The sequence below is a fragment of the Podarcis raffonei genome, chromosome 9 (genome assembly GCF_027172205.1).
Source record: "Podarcis raffonei isolate rPodRaf1 chromosome 9, rPodRaf1.pri, whole genome shotgun sequence".
Taxonomy (NCBI): domain Eukaryota; kingdom Metazoa; phylum Chordata; class Lepidosauria; order Squamata; family Lacertidae; genus Podarcis; species Podarcis raffonei.
Window position 1 is genome coordinate 45435886 of NC_070610.1, and position 23909 is coordinate 45459794.

Here is a 23909-nt window from a genome sequence, read left to right on the forward strand (position 1 = left end):
GAACCATCCGAGCGCCGGCTCGCGATTGGTCGCGGCGGCGCGTCGCGCGTCGAAGCACCTGCTTCTTCGATGCCTTCTGGTTCGGGGCGAGCGGCGCATGCGCGCGCGGCAGTTGAGGTGATGCGCTCTGGCAGGCGGCCGGGCTTTTTGCTGGGGAGAGATTCTGACGGGACCGTGCTTCGCGGACGGTAACGGCTGCGTGGCCTTTCTAGGGGGTCGTAGATGGGGGGCGGGCGCCCTGCGCACGGTTCCGCGCGTTGCCGAGGGCCCCGCGAGCGGCGGGAGGGCGGGTGCGGGTTTCCTCAGAAAGCCCTTTGCAGAAGCGGCTTCCTCCATCCTTCTCTCCCCCCCCCCATCCCTCCGCCTTCGGGCTCAGCCGTTATTCTGCCGTTGGCGTTTGAAGGCTGCGAGGCTTCGGCGCGATCCGGCTGCGCTCTCTTTCGCGGGGAGAGAGGTGGGAGGAGGAGGAGGCATCTTTCCGCTCGGCCTCGTCTCGCATCCCCGTCAGCCCCATGGCCGCAGGGCGGTACGGCGTCGCCCCTTCTCCCGGCGGCAGCGCTGTCTCCCTTGGGGACGGGCCCTCTGTGGGGAGACGCAGAGATCAACACCAATTAAGCCTTCGGTAGCCGAGGAGAAGGACGCCCGGGTGGCGGCGGAGGCAGCTGCTTGCTGCTGCTTGCAACAGCAGCATCAGCGGAGGCTTCGCAACCAGGACGACCCGAGGTCTCCATAATTACCTGCCTGAAGCGGGTGAAATTGTTGCTAATTGTAGCTTCAGCGCCTCATTTCTACTTGTTTGTTTGGTATCATCAAGCAGCCAAGAAGTCCTAAACAAATGGTGGATCCTAAACAAACGGTAGCAGCAGGTCCCACAGATGGCAGACCTGCTTTGGGGCACTGGAGAGATGCAGTGTGACGATTTAGCCTGTGGTGGGTCAGTGTTGGGTCAGAATGTTGCATTGTTCTTTGTGTTGGACTGGGACCAGGGTTTAAATGACTCCTCAAGAAGCTCACTCTATGACCTTGGCCCAGTCACACGCTGCTAGCCTAACCTATATATCTCAGAAATATTGCGATGTGTTTTCCTGAGCGCCTTTCTGGAAGGGTAGGAATATATATATATATATATATATATACACACACATATATACACACACCCCATATATTTACTGATGGTGAACTCTGTTCTTTGGACAGTCTGTTCTTGTGTAGCCAGAGCGTGCCTCCCAACTGTCAATATTTTGCAGGAAGAATTCAAGCACATCCCATATTTTTAGGTTGGTGCAATTAAAGTGGATTAAAATGCTGTCACGATACTGCAGCAAATCCACTAAAAAAGAAGTTTTTACAGTTAGGAATGTAAAGTGTGAGATGAATGAATTATTTATTGGAAAGATGTGTCAACAAAACTCTGCAAGCAAATTGGGGTGAATGCTCATTGACTTATGACAAACCCTGTAAACAAATAAGAATGAATGCTCAATAAAGACCAAATATAGAGAATACATGTATAAGCTTTGTACAATCAAATCGTGGTGAATAGTGACTAAACAGGTCATCTGGAGGAGCCCAAAGAGCATCACTTGTACAATGAATTATTGGCAGACTTGGGGAAGCCCCAAGATTTGCAGTAGTACAAAAAGCCTTAAGGAAATACTTAAGAGAAATCAAAAAATGAGCCCAATGAGGACTGACCATGCTCAGTGAGCATGAAATGCTTGCTGACCATAGAAGAGGGGAAACAGAATATAGTATATGGGAAGAAGGCATGGTTGGCTAGCTGGAATTGTGAACAGGAATGTTCCACGCTGCTATTTTGTTGCAGGATACACTTTTTATTTATGAAGATCTGGCATTTAGGTCTCCCACAGTGGCCAACCTGTTACCAAAGGAAGCCCACAAGGATAGGCATGCAGTGGCCCTCTCCCACTGTCCTACCCAGGACTGATATTCAGAAGAATGGTGCTTCTCATCCGGGAGGTAGTATATATGTCTAGCATGCCTGAGAATACCATTTGGATTTTTGTCTAATTCAAGCATCAGAATGCCTTGGGAAAGTCCTAATCAATATTAAAACCCAAATTCATACTCCCAAGATCAAGTTTTCAGAATCCCCTGATATTTTTCATAACTGCTATTTTTGTGTGGCTCTATGCTGTAATTTTACAAAAACCTAGGATAACTACTGTAGTGATACCTGATCAGTTTGTGTGCAAGATAGGCCTTTTGTCTGATCCAGTGGGGTTCTAGTGAAAAGTGGGTCCAATCCTTATGGAAACTCTCCTGGCAAGCCCCACTGAAAATGAACAGGGAGGCTTCTCTCTTGTAAGTGAGTTAAGTTTTGAGTAAGATTTCCCCCCAGTTGATTGCATCCCATTTATTTCATTTGGCACTTCTGTCATCCTTAATGGAAAGCAAAATCTGACAGTTGAAGTAGTCTCAACTGCCCTCGTGCTGGGTTAATCCAGTTCCATTTGCTTGTTATTCTGTTATTGGATTCTTACCCAAGCAATTAAGGGTAATAATATTCAACACTAGTCCTGCTTGGAGTATAGAATAATGGAATCCTAGAATCCTAGAGTTGGAAAAGACCCGAAGGGTCATCTAGTCAAACCCCTATAATGCAGTAATTCTGCCCACAGCCATCCCTGGGTGGGTTTGACCCACCAACCTTCTGGTTAACAGCCAGCTGCGGGCTGTAGATTCACTGAAGTTAATGGGCATGACTAACTTAAGTACACTAATTTCCGTGATTCTACTTACTTGAATACCCCCCTAAGTCGTGTTCACCCTGAATTCAGCCCATGCTGGCACCTCAAGTAATAATAATAATAATAATAATAATAATAATAATAATAATAGCAGGCCAATGTGGGTGACACATTGAGGAAGGGATGCCTTCTTCAGTGTGAACTGTTGCACACAAAGATATCTTGGGTGGCATTTCTTTAGATGTCCCCATTCTCAAAAGTGAGGCCAGTGAATGGTTAGGGGGAGTTCTTTTTTGTGGTGGTGCTTGACTCTTGAATGCCTTGTCCTGGAATGTTTTTTCATCACTGTGCAAATACATACCCTGCTCCCTGCAGGCCTTTGAAAAATGTGACTAAGCTTTTAGCTTTTATTCTGCTGCTTTTGATTTTTCTTCTAATCCCTTGCTGATTTTTATTGTTGGTTTAATTATGTTTTATTTATTTTACTTGATTATTGTTTGCCACCCTGGGAGCAATAATATTGAAGGGTGGAGTATAAAACTTTTTCATAGATACATAAAATCTTCCATGGTTCACAGTTATGACAACTTAAGAGTTCTTCTCCTGAGCTGCTAGACTATTTTTAATGTCTTGCAATATTTTTAGCTTGCAATTGCTAACCAGTTCATCAATCATACATAGATACTTCCAAAGGCTGCTATAAGCCTTGCTTTGCTTCAATCTTCCCAGTTATGTCTTTACCAGACCAAAATTTTGAAGTTTTTTTTCTAAAATGCCAGGAAGTAACTAGCAAGCAAATCTATTTCTGCCAATGTCTGAATTCAAAGTTACAAAAAGTTATTTATGCATCTAGCTCTTTCTTTGGCTTCAGTGTTTTTGTGCAAGTGATGCATGTCAGTGATTACACTGTTCTGGCATGTATGGGCTGGGCTTGATATGCATTTGTGGCCTATGCATGTAACGTGGGTCTTTGAAGGATACGATTGGTATGCTATGCCCAAAGATAGAGAACAGATTTTTCCATGCAAAGAAAGAGGCAGTATCAGAGAGATTAAAAACCAAAAAAGGAGATGAAGGTGCTCAAATAGAAAGCTAACTGTAGTATATTAGTATGCCGTATGTTGTATCATTTTGATGGATTGCTGTTCCAATAAGTAAGTGAAATAAGCTTGTAAAATGGTCTTGTTTCTGAAGAAGAAATGTAAGCCAATATACTGGGAATGCTACAGCAAACATTGGGCTGGATCCAGTCTGAGAAGGTTGTGTTTGTAGCATAATTCTAATCATGTCTACTCTACTGAATGAGCATCAAGATCCTGCTTCTTGCTTATAAACCCCTAAACAACTCTAGACTAGTGAGCTGAAAAAAATCCTCCCTTCTACTGCCTAGAGAGGAAATTAAATCCAGTTAGTTTTGGCATGAGATGATAATTATTGGCCAGTGGTAGCATGGAAATGGGCTTTTTCACTGTTGGCCCCAGTTTTTGAACACCTTCCTTGCAGAATACAAGGAGCCCCATCAGTATTGGCATTCTTTGAAGACACACCTGTTTAGAGAAGCATTCTCTTGAACTTGAACTTCTTGGTGTCATCATTGTATTTTAATTGCTCTAATTGTTATGCTTTTTAGCTACAGGCAGATTCCTGTTTGCACAGTGGCTGTGTTTCGGGATATCATACACATTGGTGGGGCATACATAAGCCCGCCCTGTTCCACCCTTTTCCAGGGCTGAAAATGGCATGTGTGACGGTTGCACGCGTGCCAAACACACACAAACAGGGAGTTGCCTGTAGTTTGTTTACTTGTATCTTTTAATTATAGTTGTTTTTGATGTTTGGATATAACTGTTTTATTGTGTATTTTAATTATGTGTATATTTTATAATTGATTTTATACTTTTAATATGCTTAGAAGCCATTTTGGCATGTAAGCAGTATATTTGTATACATCAAATAATAAGAAGTAAGTTCTGTTGAATTCAATGGCTCTTACTCCTACTACAAGTGTTAGAAGTGCAGCCTTAGTTCTGCTGGAATTGGTGTGATTCAAATTATCATTACTAAAGTGCAACTGCCTTAGTCTGTTTTTAACACCAGCTTGTGGCTTTGAATTCTTTTTCTTCCATATTTGCAGTTCTATTCCAGCTGTTATGAGCAAGCTGCCTTCCATTTTACCATTTATATTAATTTCATTTAGTAGATAGTTGACTAGTAGAAATGACAGAATGAATGTCTTTGCAATTTTGTACTCTGGCTTCTCAGATCGTATAAATCTTTCGCCATTTGCATTTCTCTTTTACAGGTAGCCAGGATGCAATTCCAGTGGGATTGGCTGTGTTTCAGTGTCTTGCTGTTAAGTTCAGTAAGTGCAGAATCTGAAGATTCAGAAGTTGAAGTAGAAGGTTTTGACAAGAATTCAGAGGATACTAATGTTGAAAAAGGCAGCTCATCTCTAGAGGTAAGATTCCATCTTAAAGAAGACATTATCATTTTTTGCTTCTTTTGTTGAGAAGCAAAAAAGCTCTTGGTGAGTTTTGGAGATCTGAAATGGAAAACCTGCTCATTCACACTGATATGAATAGCACCATGTGGGCAGGGCTTGCTGATAAAAGTGATGAAGCTCATAAAGTCATTTCCACTTTTGAGGAGAAGCCACATCCAATCTGTCATTTTTTTTTGTACTTGAGCATGAGTTCTGGAGAAAACGAATACAGTATAGCTGCTTATGCATTGCATAATCCATAGTGTGGTGTGGTGCCCTTCACATAGGGGTGGGGGGGAGCTTTCTCTAGAGACTTCCTCTTTGTTTATACTCTCTCTGGCTCTTAATTTGCAGTAGTCATAGTTCATAATATTTATAGTATTCAGAAACTTGGTTATTGTTGGGGTTTGGGGTGTATGTGCTGTGGAAACTTAGTTAAGTGATTAAGCTCACCACAGAAAACACGTTTAGCAGAGCTGTCTTTACTAGGCCAACACCAGCATTCACCACTATACATACACAAACTATTTACAGATGTTACAAGTAGTCTTTTCTCTCTGATCCCAGAGAGGGTTCTTTGCTTCAAAGTGCTTGCTGTGTTACAGTCCACAACCAAGTCCATGCAAAGTTCTGCAACCAGTAGAGTTCTATGAGTTCTGAAGTCTGGCAGTTTTACAGATAAGAAGGTCACAAGGTGCATTGTGGGGAATGAGTAATCTTTGCTGACTCATGAGAATTAACGCATTAACTGCATTCCTTAACCATTCTGAGTGAAGAATCCAGAAGCTCATCGATGCATTTGAAGAAAGTTTAATGTAAAATGTGCTTATATCTATTGTATAATGCTGCCTTGTTTTTAATCACTGATGTAGTCTGCAAAGACAAATAGGAATTGTACTTAAGTGAATGAGCAGACTGCCAGAGGAGGGACAAAACTCTTGGCCCTTTCTCTTGCGCTTCACTGCATTGCTGGGCTGTATATGGAGGAAGGTACTTTCTTCCTACCAAGCATAGAAGCCAAGTGAGTTTCTGGCAGAGGTATTTATCCCTCTTCTGATAGTCCAATGTGGGTTCCTTGCAGGATGTGGATCCTACTCATCTAGCATAAAAACCCTGCAGACTGGTGGCGAATCCACTCCTTTGATGCCAATCTGCTGTGTTTTCTAGCCTGAAATTTTGTGCCAGTCTGCTTTTTTATTATTCATAAGCCTATTTGGGGACATGGGTGGTGTTGCGGTCTAAACCACTGAGTCTAGCGCTTGCTGAGTGGAAGGTCGGTGGGTGAGCTCCCATTGCTCGGTCCCAGCTCCTGCCAACCTAGTAGTTCGAAAGTACATCAAAGTGCAAGTAGATAAATAGGTACCACTCCTGTGGGAAGGTAAACAGTGTTTCCGTGCGCTGCTCTGGTTTCACCAGCAGCAGCTTAGCCATGCTGGCCACATGACCCGGAAAAACTGCGGACAAACATCGGCTCCCTTGGCCAGTAAAGCGAGATGAGCCCTGCAACCCCAGAGTCATTCGCGACTGGACTTAACTGTCAGGGGTCCTTTACCTTTACTTTTAAGCCCATTTTACGAGCTAAATATAGATGAGTAAAACAGTTTATTAGGTAGTAACTTTTGGATGCAAATTTGCAGAACAGTTTTTCAGATTGACATATTATTAGCACACACCTGCTTTTGAAAGACTTAATTCCATAAGCTATTGTACATCAGAAGTTTTGCTTCTGCAGATCAGAATTTAGCAACTCTTGGACACTCAAAACCTTCTTGTTTGTTTTGTGCATCTTATGGGTTTGGCTGATTATTAAAACTCAATCTATAGCACATGGGTTAGTTATTTTCAATTAATGCAATAAATATAAAAATATTTAATTGATTTAAAACTCAGTGCATTTTACTTGAATGTGACTATTCAGATTTTGAATGTATTTTTATAAATATTTGGTAGGTTGAATACAAGACGCCAGAGCCTACTGGAGAAGTGTATTTTACTGAAACTTTTGATGATGCAGTGCTGTCTGGGTAAGAATATTTCAAAGGAAGCATTAAGTCCATGCAGTATGATTAATTAAAGACAAAAGCTGGAAAGCTTAGCTTGTTGTAATTGGTTGCATGTAGGAATACCTATTCAGATTTCATTATTTGGGCTGGTGTTTTAATCTGCTGGGAGGTGATGCTAAATACTACTTATAGAAATATGATAAACTCCTTAGTATAGTATGTCATATTTGATTTAAACTGTTAACTGTTATTACTTCCTGAAAAGAGAAATAAATGTTCAATTTTAGTAAATACTTTTACTTAAAGACAAAACTTTTCAAAGAGTAAATTAGGATTGCAGTATTAGTAGATAAATTTATTAAATTGGTAAATCCATTTGCAAACTAATAAAAAAAGTGTCCCAAATTGGATTTTAAAAATTAACTATTTTAATCCAAACATTTACAAATAAGTGGAAAGAGGGAGCCTTCTTAGATGCATTCTATCTTTGCAGAAAATGAGACTGTCCTTTCCCCAGCAGTCTTAAATCTAAAAGAAGTGACATAAAATATGGGAGTTAAGAAGAAAACTAGAAATTCACTTCTTGAGGTGTCATAGTTACGATAATGACTAGCTTGAATGGAAATAGTTCAGGAAGAAGAGAAGCCAAAAGGCAGCTGGTCTCTCAGCTGTGCCAGTTGAATGGGCCCTGCTTTCTCATCTCTCTGCTCTAACCAGATAGAATGGCCACTAGCAGAGATCAGTTGAGGGAGAGGAGTAGACAAAGGTAGCTGGAAGGTTCGTCCTTCTCTGACATGCTAGTTTTCTTACTTGCAAGCAATCTTTTACATGAAGGAGCATTCAGAAATGGAATCCTTCCCCACCTCCAGTCTGAAGTGATACAAAGCTTTTATTGCCTTAGGATCCTATCGCCTCATTCTGCTGAATTTGTAAACCAGGCCGAAAATTTCTTTTATCAAGTGTCAGCTCTACTCAAAATCCCAGTGACACCCTTACTCAAAATTGGCATACTATTTAACTGAAACATTAAACTAATTAGCAATTAAGCAAACCCTTTGCACTACAGAAACTTCGTATGAGCTGGTCATACTTCTGTCTTAACAGGTGGGTTCTGTCTCAAACCAAAAAAGAGGATACAGATGAAGATATTGCTAAATACGATGGTAAGACTAAAGCTTTCTGTTTTGATACGTGAGTGACTGGTATAAATTCTCTTCGATTTTCTCATTTCTGCTTTCAGAGTTTTCTATTTTTAGTAAATATATTATCTTTTCCATTTAATATTTCAAACTATCAGACTGAAAAAGCGCACAGATGCTTTTCAGAATATCTCATTTCATGTAGCTATTAGCATCTATATATTTTTAGATGACACTTACTTTTGACCAGAAGCATAAATAATTTTTTTCCATTGCTGTAAGCTAGAGATGGGAAACCTAGGGGCCTTCAGATGTTGTCAGACTGCAGACAGTATAGCCAGTGGTGGGGGATTGTGGGTGTTGTAGTCCAACAGTATTTAGAGGGCCACAAGTTCCTCACCCCTGATCTAAGCATTAGAACATAGAACACATAGTGACATTTTAGGTGTACATTAATTCCTTACCTCAGTGTTAACATAGCTCATATGGCAGACCAGGGCTTAGATTGAAAACAAAAAAGGTACGGTAGATAGTTTTTCTATTGGTAGCTTAATAAATGTTTTGCAAGACTACACAAGAATGATGCTACAGAAAAAATATGCATGCCATCCTTTGAAAAGTAATCAGTCAGCAGCATGAAGGCTGTAAGAACTGTGTGTCTAGATGCTAGCAAGTGGAAGAAAGGATTAGGAATTCCTAAAATATCCGTAATCCTCATTTCTTTTTCCTCTTCTTCTTTTAATGACTTTGAGCAATCAAAAAATATGGAGCATTCATCATGGTGAATCAATTGCCATGGTTTGAGTTACTATCATAGTTCCAAACTGTATATTTGTTTCCTTTTATTAAGAGCTTTTAATGATAGCTATGATGTAGGGATGGAATAGTAATGGTGGTTGACTATGTAATGGGAAGAAATACAGGAATCACTTTATATTGAGTCAGATCATTGGTCCAACTAGCTCAGTATTATCTATTCTAAGAGTTTAAGACAAGAGTCTTTTCGAGCCCTGCTTGGAGGTGCCAGGGAATGAACCTAGAATCTCATATGCAAAGCATGTGATCTTTCACTGAACTCTTCCCTCAGATATTCCGGTGCAGTTTGTACACAGTTAATCCCACGCAAATGTTTTTCTAATAATCCACACTACAGAGCACTAAGTATATCTAGTAAGAATGAGTTGGACTAAATTCATAGGAATATCTTGTACCACCCCATAATTGTGGTTTTGTTTGTACTTCTCTTGCTGTATTTCTTTTAGGAAGATGGGAAATAGAACCTTTAAAGGAAAACACAGTGCCTGGGGACAGAGGACTGGTGCTGAAATCAGTAGCAAAGCATCATGCGATATCGGCTATGCTAACACAGCCGTTTATTTTTGATAGTAAACCACTGATTATTCAGTAAGTATATCCATACTTCGATGGTTTGCAAAGTGATTTTTTTTTTAAAAAAAGATCAGGATTCTGATTTGTAGAAAAAGGGAATGGGGAATCTGTGCCCCTCCAGAGGTTGCCTTTCCAACTCCTATCAAACCCAGCCAGCATGGTCAGTGGTTGGGGACGATAAGAGTTGTAATCCAACAACATCTGGAAGTCCATGGGTTCCCAGTTCCTAGTATTTAAGCATAATAGCAATTGCTTCTCAAACTTTCAAAACTAAAATTACTCAGCCATAGGAACAACAGGGGAGGAGCAACTAAGAATTTTGCACACAGTGGCTGAAGTATCTGAAATCTAGTAGCTAAGTGAACTTTTAATTAGTACTTGTCTCCAGAAGACTATTCTTGTGTTTCTGTTGTGCAGGTATGAAGTGAATTTTCAAGATGGCATTGATTGTGGTGGTGCATATGTTAAACTTCTTTCCAAAACTGATGACTTGAATCTGGTATGTAGTAATTGGGAGAGAGAGGTATGATCAGACATGTTTCAGAGTTGGGAAGGAGAGTGCCTAAATCTTTGGGTTCTTATACCAGCTGTTGCTTGGATATGTCCCAATATTTATAAGGAAACAGGTAATATCTGTACCTAGTCCCAGATTATCTGTCTGAGAAAAAAGTATTGTTCGTTTAAAAAAAAAAAGTGACAGCAAGTGACTGTTCAGCAGTGGAGCAAACTCCCACAAGAAGTGTTGGAGATTTTAAGCAGCAGTTGGATGGCCATCTATCATGTATGATCTGGTTGAGATTCCTGCATTGCAGGGAGTTGGACATAGATTACCCTTGGGGTCCCTTCCAACTATACAACTGTAGGTCTATGATTTCCTAAGGTATAAGATACCCAGCTCATAAATAATAGGTTAGGTATATTTTAATCTTTGTAAGTGACGTGCCTAATACAGTGGTACCTCGTGTTATGTACCGTCCCCCTTGTGAATGCTTCGGGTTACGCGCTCCGCTAACCTGGAAGTAGGTCTCCTTGTTGTGAACTTTGCCCCAGGATGCGAGCAGAAGTCGTGCTCCGGCGGCGCGCACGCAGCAGGAGGTGCCATTAGCAAAAGCGAGCCTCATGTTATGAGTGGTTTCCAGTTATGAACGGACCTCCGGAACCAATTAAGTTCATATCCAGAGATACCACTTTATTCAGTAGTTCACACATATATGTGCACTCAGTGAATTAACCTGGTCTGCTATTGATGGGTCATCTTCATAAATTTCTTTTGTTGGAATATTGACTGTGTATCAGTATTTTTATACTGCTCAACAACCCTATTCCTAGAACAAATTACAATGTGGACTATGGGCTCATCCACACGTCCTTTTGTTCTGCTTTTTCTGGGTGCAGGTCCAGGATTTCTAGGTCCATGTCCATGGGGATTATTTTGTCACATGGCCTTCACCAGGAAAACTCACTGTTTACCACTGAATTGAAACAAATGGCAGTTGGGATTTCTCTGGGTTGCTGTTTGTTCTGATTCAGCAATAAACAGCAGGTTTTCCCATGAAAGCAGTGGGACCAAAACAAAAAACCACCCAGAGATGGACCTAGAAATCCCAGACCTGTGCCTAGAAAGCATAGCACAAAAGGAAGTGTGGATGAGGCCTGAAATTGAAATACAGTGGTACCTCGTGTTACAAATGCTTCAGGTTACAAACTCCGCTAACCTGGAAGTAGTACTTCGGGTTGAGAACTTTGCCTCAGGATGAGAACGGAAATCATGCTGTGCAGTGGCAGCGGGATACCCCATTAGCAAAAGCGTGCGTCAGGTTAAGACCAGTTTTGGGTCAAGAACGGACCTCCTGAACGAATTAAGTTTGTAACCTGAGGTACCATTGTATATATAAAAGAACGCTTAGCAAACTTAAAATGCAACTGTCACAAAAGCAGCAAGATCATCTAAACTTGTTTCTTAAAAGTCTGGAAAAATAAATAGGTTCTTGCCTGTCACCAAAAAAGGTACATGTTGGGCTACTTTACTGCATTTAAACTGCCTTTTCCCCTAGGAGCTCAAGACAGCTTACTTGGTTCTACTGCCCTCATTTTTTTCCCCTTGCAACAACAGTGTGAGCTAGGATAGGCTGAGAGACAACAATGACCATCTGCCAAAAAATCTTTTCCTGGGGAAAAGTGGCAAGACAAGCATAAGTGTGGATGAGCCCTAAGTGTGGTTTTGAACTTGGATCTCTCCAGTCATACACTAATCTTCGTCTAGAACAGCATTAGTAGAGAGAGAAAATAATTTGTTTAGTGGCTGAAAATGCAGCAACGTATTCTTTTTCAAAAAACCACTCACATATTATCATTTCCTTGTTTTTGTAACACAAGAAAGTCTTTAATAAAAACTTTTTTAAATGAAAAAACCACAACTTATGTTTGTCTTATTTATAATCATTCAAGCCTAGTGAAGATTTGGGTTATTCAAATCTTTCCTTGGTGAACAAGAAAAAAATTGGACTTGCGGTTCCAGAATGGATAGAGTTCATGCTGTATTAAAGTTGCTGCTTGAATGGCTAGTTCTAAAGCTTTAGGAGCAGACCCAGTTGTTCCCTTATGTATGTCAGAGCGGTTCTGCAAGCAAAATTCCTTGCTTGCAATAGGGCTGCTGATGAAGGGATGAGGATGGCGACAGGAAACTCCTATGTAGCGAATGGAATGGAAAAAGTTCTGCCTCATTGTGCCCCAAGTATTGAAGCAACATCTCCATGACTATCTAATAATAAATATTGTAGTGGTGTTTCAATAAGATGACATTATTTTAATGTGCTACCTAAGGTTGCAGTGTTAATTATATTTGAAAGTTCCAGTGGATTTTGAGGCATACTATTAGTCAAATCAGAGGAGGGTGTTTACTAGTTTAATAAGTAAGTAAAGCAAATCTCCCCTGCCCCCACTGGAATGTTTTCCTCTTGTCCTCACTGCATGACCACTGTCATTAATGGCAGCCTGTCTCTGGGAACCATTCAGGTCTAGAAAACGGACTGAGGTCTGAAGATGTAATTCTGAGAATTAAAGCAGAATAACCTCTGGTATGAAAAGTTACTTCCACGTACATAACAGATATAGTTCAGAGGCTAATGTACTGTACACAAACTGAGCCTCAATACCATTATTTTAAATTGGAAGCAGCTTTGGGAAAAGTGTACCTTAGAGTAAAGTAGTAGAGATGGAAGAGTGCTTAAATCTTCTCCTGCTCAAAATTATGGAACTTGACATCTTCCCTTCTCCACCCTGTTTTCAAAATCATGTGTTTCTCTACTTTAAAATGGCTTTGGAGCTCATTTACACATATAGGTGTGTAACATATTAGCTATTTAAACATCTATTTATTTCCCTCTGCTGTCAGAGACGGTAACTTAGAGGGAGAATAAAATACCAAACTTCACATGAAAACTGCAGAAGGACCTTAGAGATACAAGGCTTGTCTTTATGCTGGATAGTCTAAAACCAGTTTAGTGCTTTTGATCTAATCCTGAATATTGGTTGGTTAGTTGGTTGTGCATACTTTTCCATATTGTTCTGTGAGGGAACTAAGGCATGGTTTATAACTGAGAGCAATATTTCTTCCATGTCATATGTAGTAATTTATGGCAAAGTAGGAAATAACCAAACTGCATGCCAAGTGCCAAAGTAATGGAGTGCTAAACTTTTTTGCTATATAAACTAAGAACAGTGTTCATTTTCATCCTACAGGAATACTTCCACGATAGAACATCTTACACAATTATGTTTGGGCCAGATAAATGTGGTGAAGATTACAAACTACATTTTATCTTCAGACATAAACATCCTAAAACTGGAGACTATGAAGAAAAACATGCTAAACGCCCTGATGTAGACTTGAAAAAAATCTTCACTGACAGGAAGACTCATCTATATACTCTTGGTATTCTTAAATTTTTAAGTTGTTTAGAAAAATAAGAACTGAAAACATTTTACAAAGCCAGTTATATATATCCATATTTTAAAGATGCTTTTAAGCTGCCATTTCTGGGAACCCCATATGGTGTAAGTAGGGGGTGTCACATGGCATAGTGGGGCAGATTTGGATAATGAAACTAGTCTTATAGCAGTTCAAATCAGGGAACTTCTATAACTTCTTTGCATCATTCCTAACTGCTGAAATTGGAAGATATTTCTAAAACCATTATACTAACAGTAGTTTGGTTTAGTCATGAAAGCAGTGAGGTTTATTCTGCTATTAAAGCAGACTTGATAACTTACTCTAACCATGTAAAAATTATTTTTAAATATGGATAGGACATTAATCAGTTGAACTGTCATATCTTATCAATTAAGTGCCTATTACAGACTTGTAAATGAGATCCATATACAACCAAGAATGCTCTTGTTTAAGTGCCAGCCTTCATATTTTTTATTTTAATTCTAAACTTGCATCAAGGTATCAACCACAAAGGAAGTCCTGCATGTTCTAGGGTCCAACACATTCATTTTCATTTAGAATGAATCAACTTCTTACCCACTCCTACAGAAGGCTTTCGCCCTCTCCCACAATTAAGCCACATGGCAATGTCCTGTAACTAATTTGTACTTCCGTTGGGTTTGGAAAAGAAGCATGAAGCAAATGCATATGAACAGTAATCCGAGTGACAGTTAAGGTTGCTAATTAGCCAGAATTTTACTCTCGACATGTTGCCAGAATTACTGCTTGTTAAATAGGCGAAACCAGTTCAGCTACTTGCATGTACGTTCAAGCTGTCAATGGCATAATTGTGGTATGGTGACTTTTTGTAACATTAATTCCTGTGCATGTGTTATAAAAGCTGTGTCCTCTCCAACAAACAGTGCTTTTCCATGCAGAACTGCCCTGTAGAAATTTATCCATGTAGGTGGCTGGCATGGTGCATTTTTTTTGAGACTCCATACGTGCCATCCCCCTATTCCTGACATAAAGAGCAAAAGGGGCATCTAGGCATGGCGTATTGAATCCTGCCTACTGCTTACCCTCACACAGCCATCCCATTTTCTCTAGTTCTTCTATTCCAGTCAGTCTCACTTCTACTTTTGGGGAAAACCTTTAGCTATATCCTATATTAAAACATCAGAAGAACTCTCTATGTTATTCACTTCAAATACGATGACGGTTTAGTTTAGACTGAAATTCCTTTTAAAATGAAGTTAATTTTGTGAGAGGTTCCAGCAGTACACAGATGAGAAACATGTAGCTCTCCAGATGTTACCTTCATTATATGTGTATTTTATTATATTTTAGTGCTGAAACCTGATGACACTTTTGAAGTGCTAATTGACCAGGCAGTGGTTGGCAAGGGAAGTCTCCTGGAGGATATGGTTCCACCTGTGAATCCCCCAAAAGAAATAGAAGATCCCAATGATAAGAAGCCTGAGGACTGGGATGAGAGAGCTAAAATTCCTGATCCTGAGGCTGTCAAGCCAGATGACTGGTAAAGAAAACCTACACTGTTCTCTTGCCCTTTCCCTCCTATTACCAAGTACATGGTATGCAAATTTTCTTGGGTTTGATTTTGACTTTATGTAATTGATATTTGAGTTGCTAAGTTGGTAGCTGAAATACTAATTCTGATGGGGAGTCATTCATAAAGTAGAAGGGAAACCTCCAAAATATTTCTGTATTGTAAATTTGAATTAGTTTTGTCACGTTGCACCTAACTACCTTTTTATTTTAAAGTTTTCAAAGCATAGACTGGTTTTGTCTCTGAAATAATGTACCCTTTAGTTCATGCTTGGGAAGAACTTTACTAGGCTTTATCTATCATACTGTATTTTGTCCATCTCCTGGTAAAGTTGGTCTGTACTTTAAAGGAATGAAGATGAGCCTCCCAGAATAGAAGATCATGATGCTGTTAAACCTGAAGGTTGGCTTGATGATGAACCAGAATACATTCCAGATCCTAATGCAGAAAAACCAGAAGATTGGTAAGATTTCTCTGCTTGTGGCAAAACTTTAGACAGGCTCTGATTTCTGTAGCAAATTAGACTGATAGGTCTAGACAGTGGCGTAGTGTGGGTTGTCAGCACCCGGGGCAAGGCAAGTAATTTGCGCCCCCTAACCCGTGGATTTTAGCACTCGAGTGCGAGCGCGCCCCCCCCCAGATGTTGCGGCCAGTGCGGCCGGCCCCCCCCCTGCACCCCCCACGCTACGCCACTGGGGCTGGGGGCGAGCGAAGGAGCCAAGGACCCCCCCCCAAAGGCTCAGCAGGAATTTATTAAATTTATTATTTGCGGAGCCCCCGTGGGCCGAGGCAGCCGAAGCCCCCTCCCGTCGGGCGCTTTCCCGCCCCCTCCTCTCCTTGGGCTGTAGGTGGAGCCCGTGCTCCGAGGCGCTCCAGATCCGGGCTTGGCGAGCGCCTCTCCTCCTCCCGGCCAGGTCCGGGGGCTTCCAGCCGCGCTCCGTCCTCGCCCCCCCCCCCGCGGCTGAGACTTGCGCTGAGAGCCGGAGCCAGCGGCGCCCCCTTCCGCCGGGAGACCCTCGCCCGCCCGCCGGCTTCGTCTCGGAGGGTTTTGGGGAGGGCAGGGCGCGTCGAGGCCCCTCAGAGCTCTCCTCCCTTCCAGTCGGCAGAAGCAGCCGCCGCCTGTGGCTGGGCCGAGGGGATGGCGGCGTCGGCGGCATCGGGGTGCGGAGGCTGCCCGTGCCTGGCCAGGCGTCGGTGGCGGCGTCGGCGCTGCTGCAGCGGCCTACGAGCAGTGAGTGGAGCGCAGCTGCAGCGGCGGCGGGGGGGCGCGCGCGCTAGGGCGCAAGGAACTTGTCCCTTCCCTCTGGACTCGCGCCCCCCCCAGATGTTGCGCCCGGTGCGGCCGGCACCCCTGGCACCCCCCACGCTACGCCACTGGGTCTAGATATTCTTATTCACGACTTGATTAGCTGTTTTGTTCTCCTGTGCTTTGGTTTATGAAGTAGTTTTATATTTTTGCACTGTTTTTATATTTTCAAAATTAAATAATAATATGTAAGCTGACTTGAAGACTAAACGAAGGTGGGATAGAATTTTTTTAACACTGAATGTGTTAAAATGTTAATATTGATACATCAAACAGTTGTCCCTAACCTAACCAGTATGTGCTATTTCACTAGATTGTGTGCTAATTAGAGGCTAATTCTAGTCTGCAACTTCAAGGCCTGGATCTCAAAAGTATGTTTGCAACATCTGGTTTGAGTGTTCAGAAGCCATAGAATTGTAGAGTTGGAAGGGACCCTGAGGGTGATCTAGTCCACCCTCTGCAATGCAGGAATCTCAACTAAAACATCTGTGACAGATGGCCATCCAACCTCTTCTTAAAAACCTTCATCTCTCATGGGAATCTGTTCCACTCTCAAACAGCTCTTACTGTCACTTATTTTCACATGGACCACAGTTTTTTCTTAGACAGATAATCTGGGACTAGGTATAGATTTTACCTGCTTCCACTGTTGAACAACTCTTACCATCAGAACTTTCATCCTGATGTTTAATTGGAATTTCCTTTCTTGTAACTTTAATCCATTGGTTTGGGTCCTACCCTCCATATGTATTTGGGGAGGTTAATAAATGTGTTGATGAGTGTCTTAAAAGCTGAAGCTTTTGGCAGTTAGGAAATGACATTTGATTTTCAGGACGTAGACTGGTGCAAGATGTAGATCCACAAGAAAGGAGCGCATTTTCTTTGGCACTGTACTTGAGAACCACATTTCAAGCTATCTGAAAATATAAAGGATTGTTTTGCTATTCTGTAGCCACATTTTTCAAATAATGTTTGTTATGTTGAAATCTAGGAGATGCTTTTTCTTCTAAGCTATTAGAAGTAGTTTGGTGATAGGAATAAAATACACTAATTTACAGGAGGAGTTTGAACAGACATGTTGATCATTTGTACAGGGATGAAGAGATGGATGGTGAATGGGAAGCTCCACAGATTCCTAATCCAAAGTGTGAGACTGCACCAGGCTGTGGAGCATGGGTACGCCCCATGATGAGCAATCCAAATTATAAAGGAAAGTGGAAACCACCTATGATAGAGAATCCTAATTATCAGGTATTAATTATTAGGTAGTTCCAAATACTTCAGAATGACATGTGCGTTAATAAAATACTTTGTTCTTTTCATCTTACTGATTTTTGCTGGATAAGTATAAATAGGGTTTAGTTTAGTTTTTTCTCTGTCCATTAATCAGACTTAACAGGGTTGTTTTTTTTTAAGAGATGCTGGAAATACTTTCCTTTCTTAAACTGTAAACTAAAGTCAGTGACTCAAATGACCAATGGCAGTGGAAGCAAGCGTGCTGTGGAAGTCCCCTATGCACTTAGAAGACCACAATCTTTTAACTGTGTTACCTGTTTTTAACAGATGTGGTATATTTAAGAAATTTCAATTATTTTTCAGAACTGAATCAACCTGCCTTGTTGGGCTATTTAATATTAAATGTCTATTTTAATGTGGCATGTTTTTATTTTATCTCTTACAGGGAATATGGAGTCCACAAAAAATCCCTAATCCTGATTATTTTGAAGATTCTCATCCTTTTCAAATGACTCCTGTTGGTGCTGTTGGCTTAGAGCTTTGGTCTATGACATCTGATATTTACTTTGATAACTTCATCATCTGCTCAGAAAAGGAAGTTGCTGATCGATGGGCAGCGGATGGATGGGGCTTTAAAAAATTGGTTGCAAGTGCTAATGAAGTAAGAATTTACTATATTTTGTTTTGCCCAAATACACAATGTTGCAAAAAAAGCTTTTTGTCTTAACCTTCCTATATTAGGATTGTTGTGAACCTGAAGGTGTTTGAAATACTTGTAAATATTTTTAACAAACCAGAATGACCTCATATGCAATGAAATTATTAACAGTTATGGGTTCAGTTGTCCTATTGAAAGTAAAGGAAAATGAAATTCCCAAACTAACTGGTGTCCATTCTGGCGGCGTGGTGGCAGCGGGAGGCCCCATTAGCTAAAGTGGTGCTTCAGGTTAAGGACAGTTTCAGGTTAAGAACAGACCTCCAGAACGAATTAAGTTCTTAACCCAAGGTACCACTGTATCAATAAAACATCCCCCACCCCCCGAGTTAAACTAAAGTAATTTTGCAGTCAGTCATTATTTCTATTTCCAGCCAGAACTTTAAAGGAGCCTTTTCAACCATAATAGCGGATTTTGGCAGGGTCAAATATAGAAAAGAAAGCCCTAAAACTCTAATTTTCAAAAGTTGAGTCATAATGTCATAGCTTAACACTTAATGGTTGTGAATATTTTGTGGTTTAATTTACTGTTTGTATGAAAAATGTAAAACCCCCAATAACTTAATAAAAGTTGATAGAACTGTGAAGATGCCCATGCTAGAAACCTGCTCGCATGCTCCATTATCTGCCTTATGTGGTGCTCCCTGTTAGCTCCCTTGACTGTGTTTGCGGGTATGTTTTACAGCAGTCACATGACATTCAGTTTGGCTACTTCCAGCTAAGGCTCTTGGTGCAGTGTAGTTACTCAGGGCTCTTTGCAGATCTTCAGGGCCCTGAACAGCTTCTTTTCTCTATGTCCCCTCACCTGTTAGTTTCCTTCCTTGGTTGCTGTTTCATTCATGCTGTTTCGGAAAAATACCTTATGGCAAGACTTGGCAAGCTCTGTAATGTGTGTTTTCTTTTCTTCCATCCAGCCTGGTATGTTTAGTCAGCTGGTAACTGCTGCGGAAGAACGTCCATGGCTTTGGGTTATTTACATCTTGACATTAGCACTACCTATAGGATTGGGTGTACTATTCTGCTGGCCATCCAAGGTACAGGAGAAACTAATCTGATATCCTCATTTTTTGCATGATGCTTAATGTGCTTTCTATCCAAATATTTTTTCATTCAAAAAATGCATTGGGGTGAGAGGGAAGATGAAGTTGGCAGACTTGCCTCAATGGTGGGTGGGTGTTAAAAAAAAGGGGTCTGTCAGCTTTTTTTGGATGATTGTCCTTCTGTTTTAGAAAATAGATGAAGATATGGACTACAAAAAAACTGATATAGCCAAGCCACTTACAAAAGGAGGACTGGAACAAGAGGTACAAAGGAAAGATGAAGACCTAGAAAAACCAAATGAAAATGGTGGTGAAGACGGTAAGGGATTTTAGCCATACCTATTTAAAAAACTGTAGTGATCAATGCTGAAAAATGGTAACTAAATGAAAAAAACAAAAACAATGCAGTTCATAGCACTTTGTTTTTCTGCCGGAAATTGCTGCCTATACTTTACAGCACTCAAGATAAGTGTATTTTTGTTTCAGCAAGATCAAAATTGTGTAGTTGTGTCTTGTAGCTAACTGCTTTCTTAGTTCTTTCCTGCATTCCAGACTCTTGGAATTGAATATTCTGTGTTTTTTCTCCCTAATCATATGACACAATTTATTTTCACATTTGGGAGTATTTTAGCTCTTTGCTTGATTTTTTAATTTTTTTTAATTTTTTGCTTACCTTACTAATAAATTGCAGAATGATAGCTTGTTCTCTTAATAGCAATTTGTCATACCAATATTTAAATTGGTCAGCTAAAGCATATGTCAACAACTACATTGGGGTAGGGAATTGACAGACAGGTGTTGCTGGACTGCTGTTCCCATCATCCCTGAACATTGGCCATGCTGGCTGGGGCTGATACAGACTCTTGCTTTTGTCTTTGTTACATTTATACCCTAGCTTCCCATTTTGAGAAATGCCTAATACAACCTACATTAGAGTCCTCAGTAAAAAATAAATGTTGATTTTCATCTTAGTGACTAAATATTTCTCAGCATCTAAGACACTAATGGAGTTTTTCCACTGAGGGCTTTGCAATGAATGACAGGTACCTACCCCTGGTTCCAAGCAAAGGAAACCCTGCAGCTGAAGCAGAACCTCAAATATTCTTTGTTTGCTTTCCCGTGACCTCTTTGCAATCCCACGTATGGAATTGTGAATGCACAGAGCATGGTGTTGGGAACATGGGAGTGGAACTCTTGGAGGACAATACAGATTATTTGGTCTGTCTTCTGTCTCCCTTTTAATGATTGGATCACTTTCTAAGTTTTATGCTGGAATTTCTAGCATCTTGTATAAAGAAATTGAGATGTTGAACTTCTACATATTTTGGAGATACTATTTTTCTTTCACTACATTAAATTATGATTAAAAACATTTTTTCTACTTGCTATAGATGGAAATGGTGGTGGATAGAAATAGTAAAACATTTCAGCAAGAACAACTTGAGAGAACTGGAGTATTTTCAACCCACAACAATACAGAGATTTATCCCTAAATGTTTACTAAAGGGTGATAGCTGACCTCAGTCATACTCAGAGTAGACCCATTGAAATCAGTGTCTATTTCAGTGGGTATGGGTGTGCTCTGAATATATGCTACTACCTTTGGATGTTGCTGGAAAGGTGTTTGTATGCTTTTCTGAATGTTACTGTTATTATTTTGTTAATTCAGAATGTTACCCAATAACATTCTGAATTTGAAAATGTATTGTAATTTAAACTCAACATTCTTCCTACGTCTTCATGAAAATGAGAGAGATACTTAGATGCTTGTTAAGAATTCACATTGATCTATTCCAATAACTTGCCCATTATGGATACACAATTTGCAGCGCTGTGCAGCTCCCTTGTTCACATGCTTCACCAACACAGGCACTGTGGTTTCTTCTTACTGTTAAAGGTTTATCCAACCAGTATGCTCTCTTGTGCCATTGCTGTATTTTAGCCTTTAGAGAGCTAAACTGAATAACCAACTTGTGTCTTAGAATATGAAGGTGGTGAAGATGAAGAAGATTATGAGGAAGAAAATGAAGGTGGTGAAGGAAGTCAGGAGGAAGAAGTTAATAAATCAAATAAATCTGGCTCTGAAGAAGATGAGGTGAGCTTTCCAAGAATGAGATAATATACAGAGATTATTCCATGTTGCAGCTGTGTCAAAACATGGGGTATAATGGCAACTTTCCCCCATGGTACTAATACAGGGCATTTTATTTCCAATCTTGTGGAACTCCTTCCCAACTGAGATCACAAGCCCCTTCCCTGTTGAACTTCAGGCACTAGGTGAAGACTTTGAATTTATTTAAGCAGGCATTTAAATTAGACTTTTCTGATTTCACTGATAATTTTAATTGGGTTTTTTAAAACTCTGTTAAGCAGTATATAAATTGTTGAAATAAACATAAAACAATAATACAGTGGAATATAGAATTGTTCTGGCTTGTGAGATCTTGTCACTTCAGTGCTGAAATTCAAATATTTTCCCTTGTATTTAAGGCATCCTAAATTGTTTTGCTGGGTATTTGTATAATTGTCATAGTCTCATAATTTTGATTTATCTTTTTTAATACAAGCAGTTTGCTATTGATCTTATTTGGAGATCACCATCTCTATATGGCATATTCTATCAGGTCAGAAATTGGGTTGAGGCCGTGGCTTCAAACAGGAACTCCAGCATCCATAGCTAGCCTCACAAGGCATTTGTGTGCAAACATTCTAGGATTATCAAGTAGGAGTTCCTCAGCAGATAAATCAATTTGGAAAGGTTTTCATGCAGATACATAGTATTGAGTTTGGGAGGCAAGCTTCAACTTCCCCCACAATCTGGTTGATTTCAAGAAACTGAGGTTTAGGAATATAGGTGTTAAGTTGTAAGAGAAACTGCATCCATAAACTCAAGTGTTCATATTCCCATTTTATTATGTGAAGAAAGAACAAACATAAAAGCTAAAAATTAAGTACTTTGAGAAGCAAACATGGGCCTGAATCTGAGCAAAATTAAGTTCCCTTAAGCCACTGAAATCAGTCAGCTTAATTGTGCTTAACTCCAGTGGATTCAACAGTTTAGACATTGTTTGGGTAGAGAATATGAACTATATTATATTTTGGAAAGATGATTGCATCTCTCTCCCCATCCCCACCCCCTGCAGATGAAAGAAGCAGATGAAAGCACAGGATCTGGTGATGGGCCGGCAAAATCAGTGCGTAAAAGAAGAGTACGAAAGGACTAACTTGTTTCCACCTAGTATTGACAGGTCCAGGTTACAGAACATAGGCATGCAGTTTTCACTTGCCTAACAGCATGCAAGTTGTTGAGTCTTAACCAAAAGACTGAACTCAGCTTAGACTCCTCCGTTTCCATTCTCCAGACCATCTTAATCTTGTCAGACTTTTCCTTTATTCTGAAGAAACGCTCCGACTTGTGAAGTTACCTGTTTTCTTTACTTCATAGAATAAAAAATGGTGATATGTCTGATTTATTGTAAATATTATTTGACGTTGTTTAGATAATAAATATTTGGAAATGATTTGGCTTCAAAATATTACCCTTTTTAAACCTCATGTAAATGGGATTTTTCAGCTTTAGCACAAATTACACTTTAGATAAAAGGCATGAACAGTAGATGCAACATCCACTTGGATGCCTTGAAAGAAGAGATGACTGCCAACTCTTTGCTGAGCTGAATGCAAGAACTGTTTTGGCTCTTTTTTATATCAACCTTTTTTTCCTTTACTGCAATGTCAACCTACAGTTTGTGCGTCACATGTTAGTTTGTGTTAGCAGTTGCTGCTGTTTTTGTTTTACAGAGAACTGCATTGTCATAATAGCATGCTTTACATTTAAAAGCAAAAAATGTTAACTCTATTCAAGTACAATGGTGTACAAGAGAATTTTTCACATTTTTATAGTTTCATGTTTCAAGCCAGAATGGCATAACCCGTTTACAAAATATTTGCTAAGTGTATATTGCCTCCTGAATAAAACTTTTAATATAATCTGTTCTGCTTAAGTTAAACTCATTAATCCCTGTATTTTTGGAATGACTGAAATGACTCTCCTTAGAAGTAAACTAGTAAATATATACTGTAACCATAACATTCTATATTCAGCATAGCCCTCAAATGTTACTTTTTAAAAGAAGCTATATGCAGGCAAGTTCAGAGAGGATTGATTTAAATCCTATTTTCCATTGATACTACCTTTCCTAAGAAGTGGTGCAGATGTGACCACTAAATCACCTGAACACAACACCATTAATTCTTACTGTAGTTCAAAAATAGTTGGATGTTTGCTTGCTTTACTTTTACCTGCTAGAGGGAAAATCCTATACATAAATCCCATTACATTCAATGAAGCTTGCAAATGGGTATTAGGATTACAGTCTAAGTATGG

General features: G+C 40.1%; 1 protein-coding gene across 1 annotated transcript; it reads left to right on the plus strand.

Moving 5' to 3' along the window:
• The first annotated feature begins 74 nt into the window (after positions 1-74).
• Positions 75-23512, plus strand: CLGN (calmegin). The gene is made up of 15 exons (XM_053403320.1): positions 75-188; positions 5014-5169; positions 7144-7217; positions 8301-8359; positions 9598-9739; positions 10142-10223; positions 13466-13658; positions 15006-15195; positions 15575-15688; positions 17626-17782; positions 18213-18428; positions 19397-19516; positions 19712-19841; positions 21505-21617; positions 22666-23512. The coding sequence occupies exons 2-15, from the start codon at positions 5023-5025 to the stop codon at positions 22744-22746; spliced, it is 1818 nt and encodes a 605-aa protein (XP_053259295.1). The 5' UTR covers positions 75-188; positions 5014-5022; the 3' UTR covers positions 22747-23512.
• Positions 23513-23909: the final 397 nt, after the last annotated feature.

Bases quoted from the DNA above. Each gene is read 5' to 3' on its own strand.
- CLGN (XM_053403320.1), top strand. From the start codon at position 5,023: ATGCAATTCCAGTGGGATTGGCTGTGTTTCAGTGTCTTGCTGTTAAGT. The intron at 5,170-7,143 runs GTAAGATTCCAT...AATATTTGGTAG, and splicing joins AAGGCAGCTCATCTCTAGAG to GTTGAATACAAGACGCCAGA. The intron at 19,842-21,504 runs GTAAGGGATTTT...CTTGTGTCTTAG, and splicing joins TGAAAATGGTGGTGAAGACG to AATATGAAGGTGGTGAAGAT.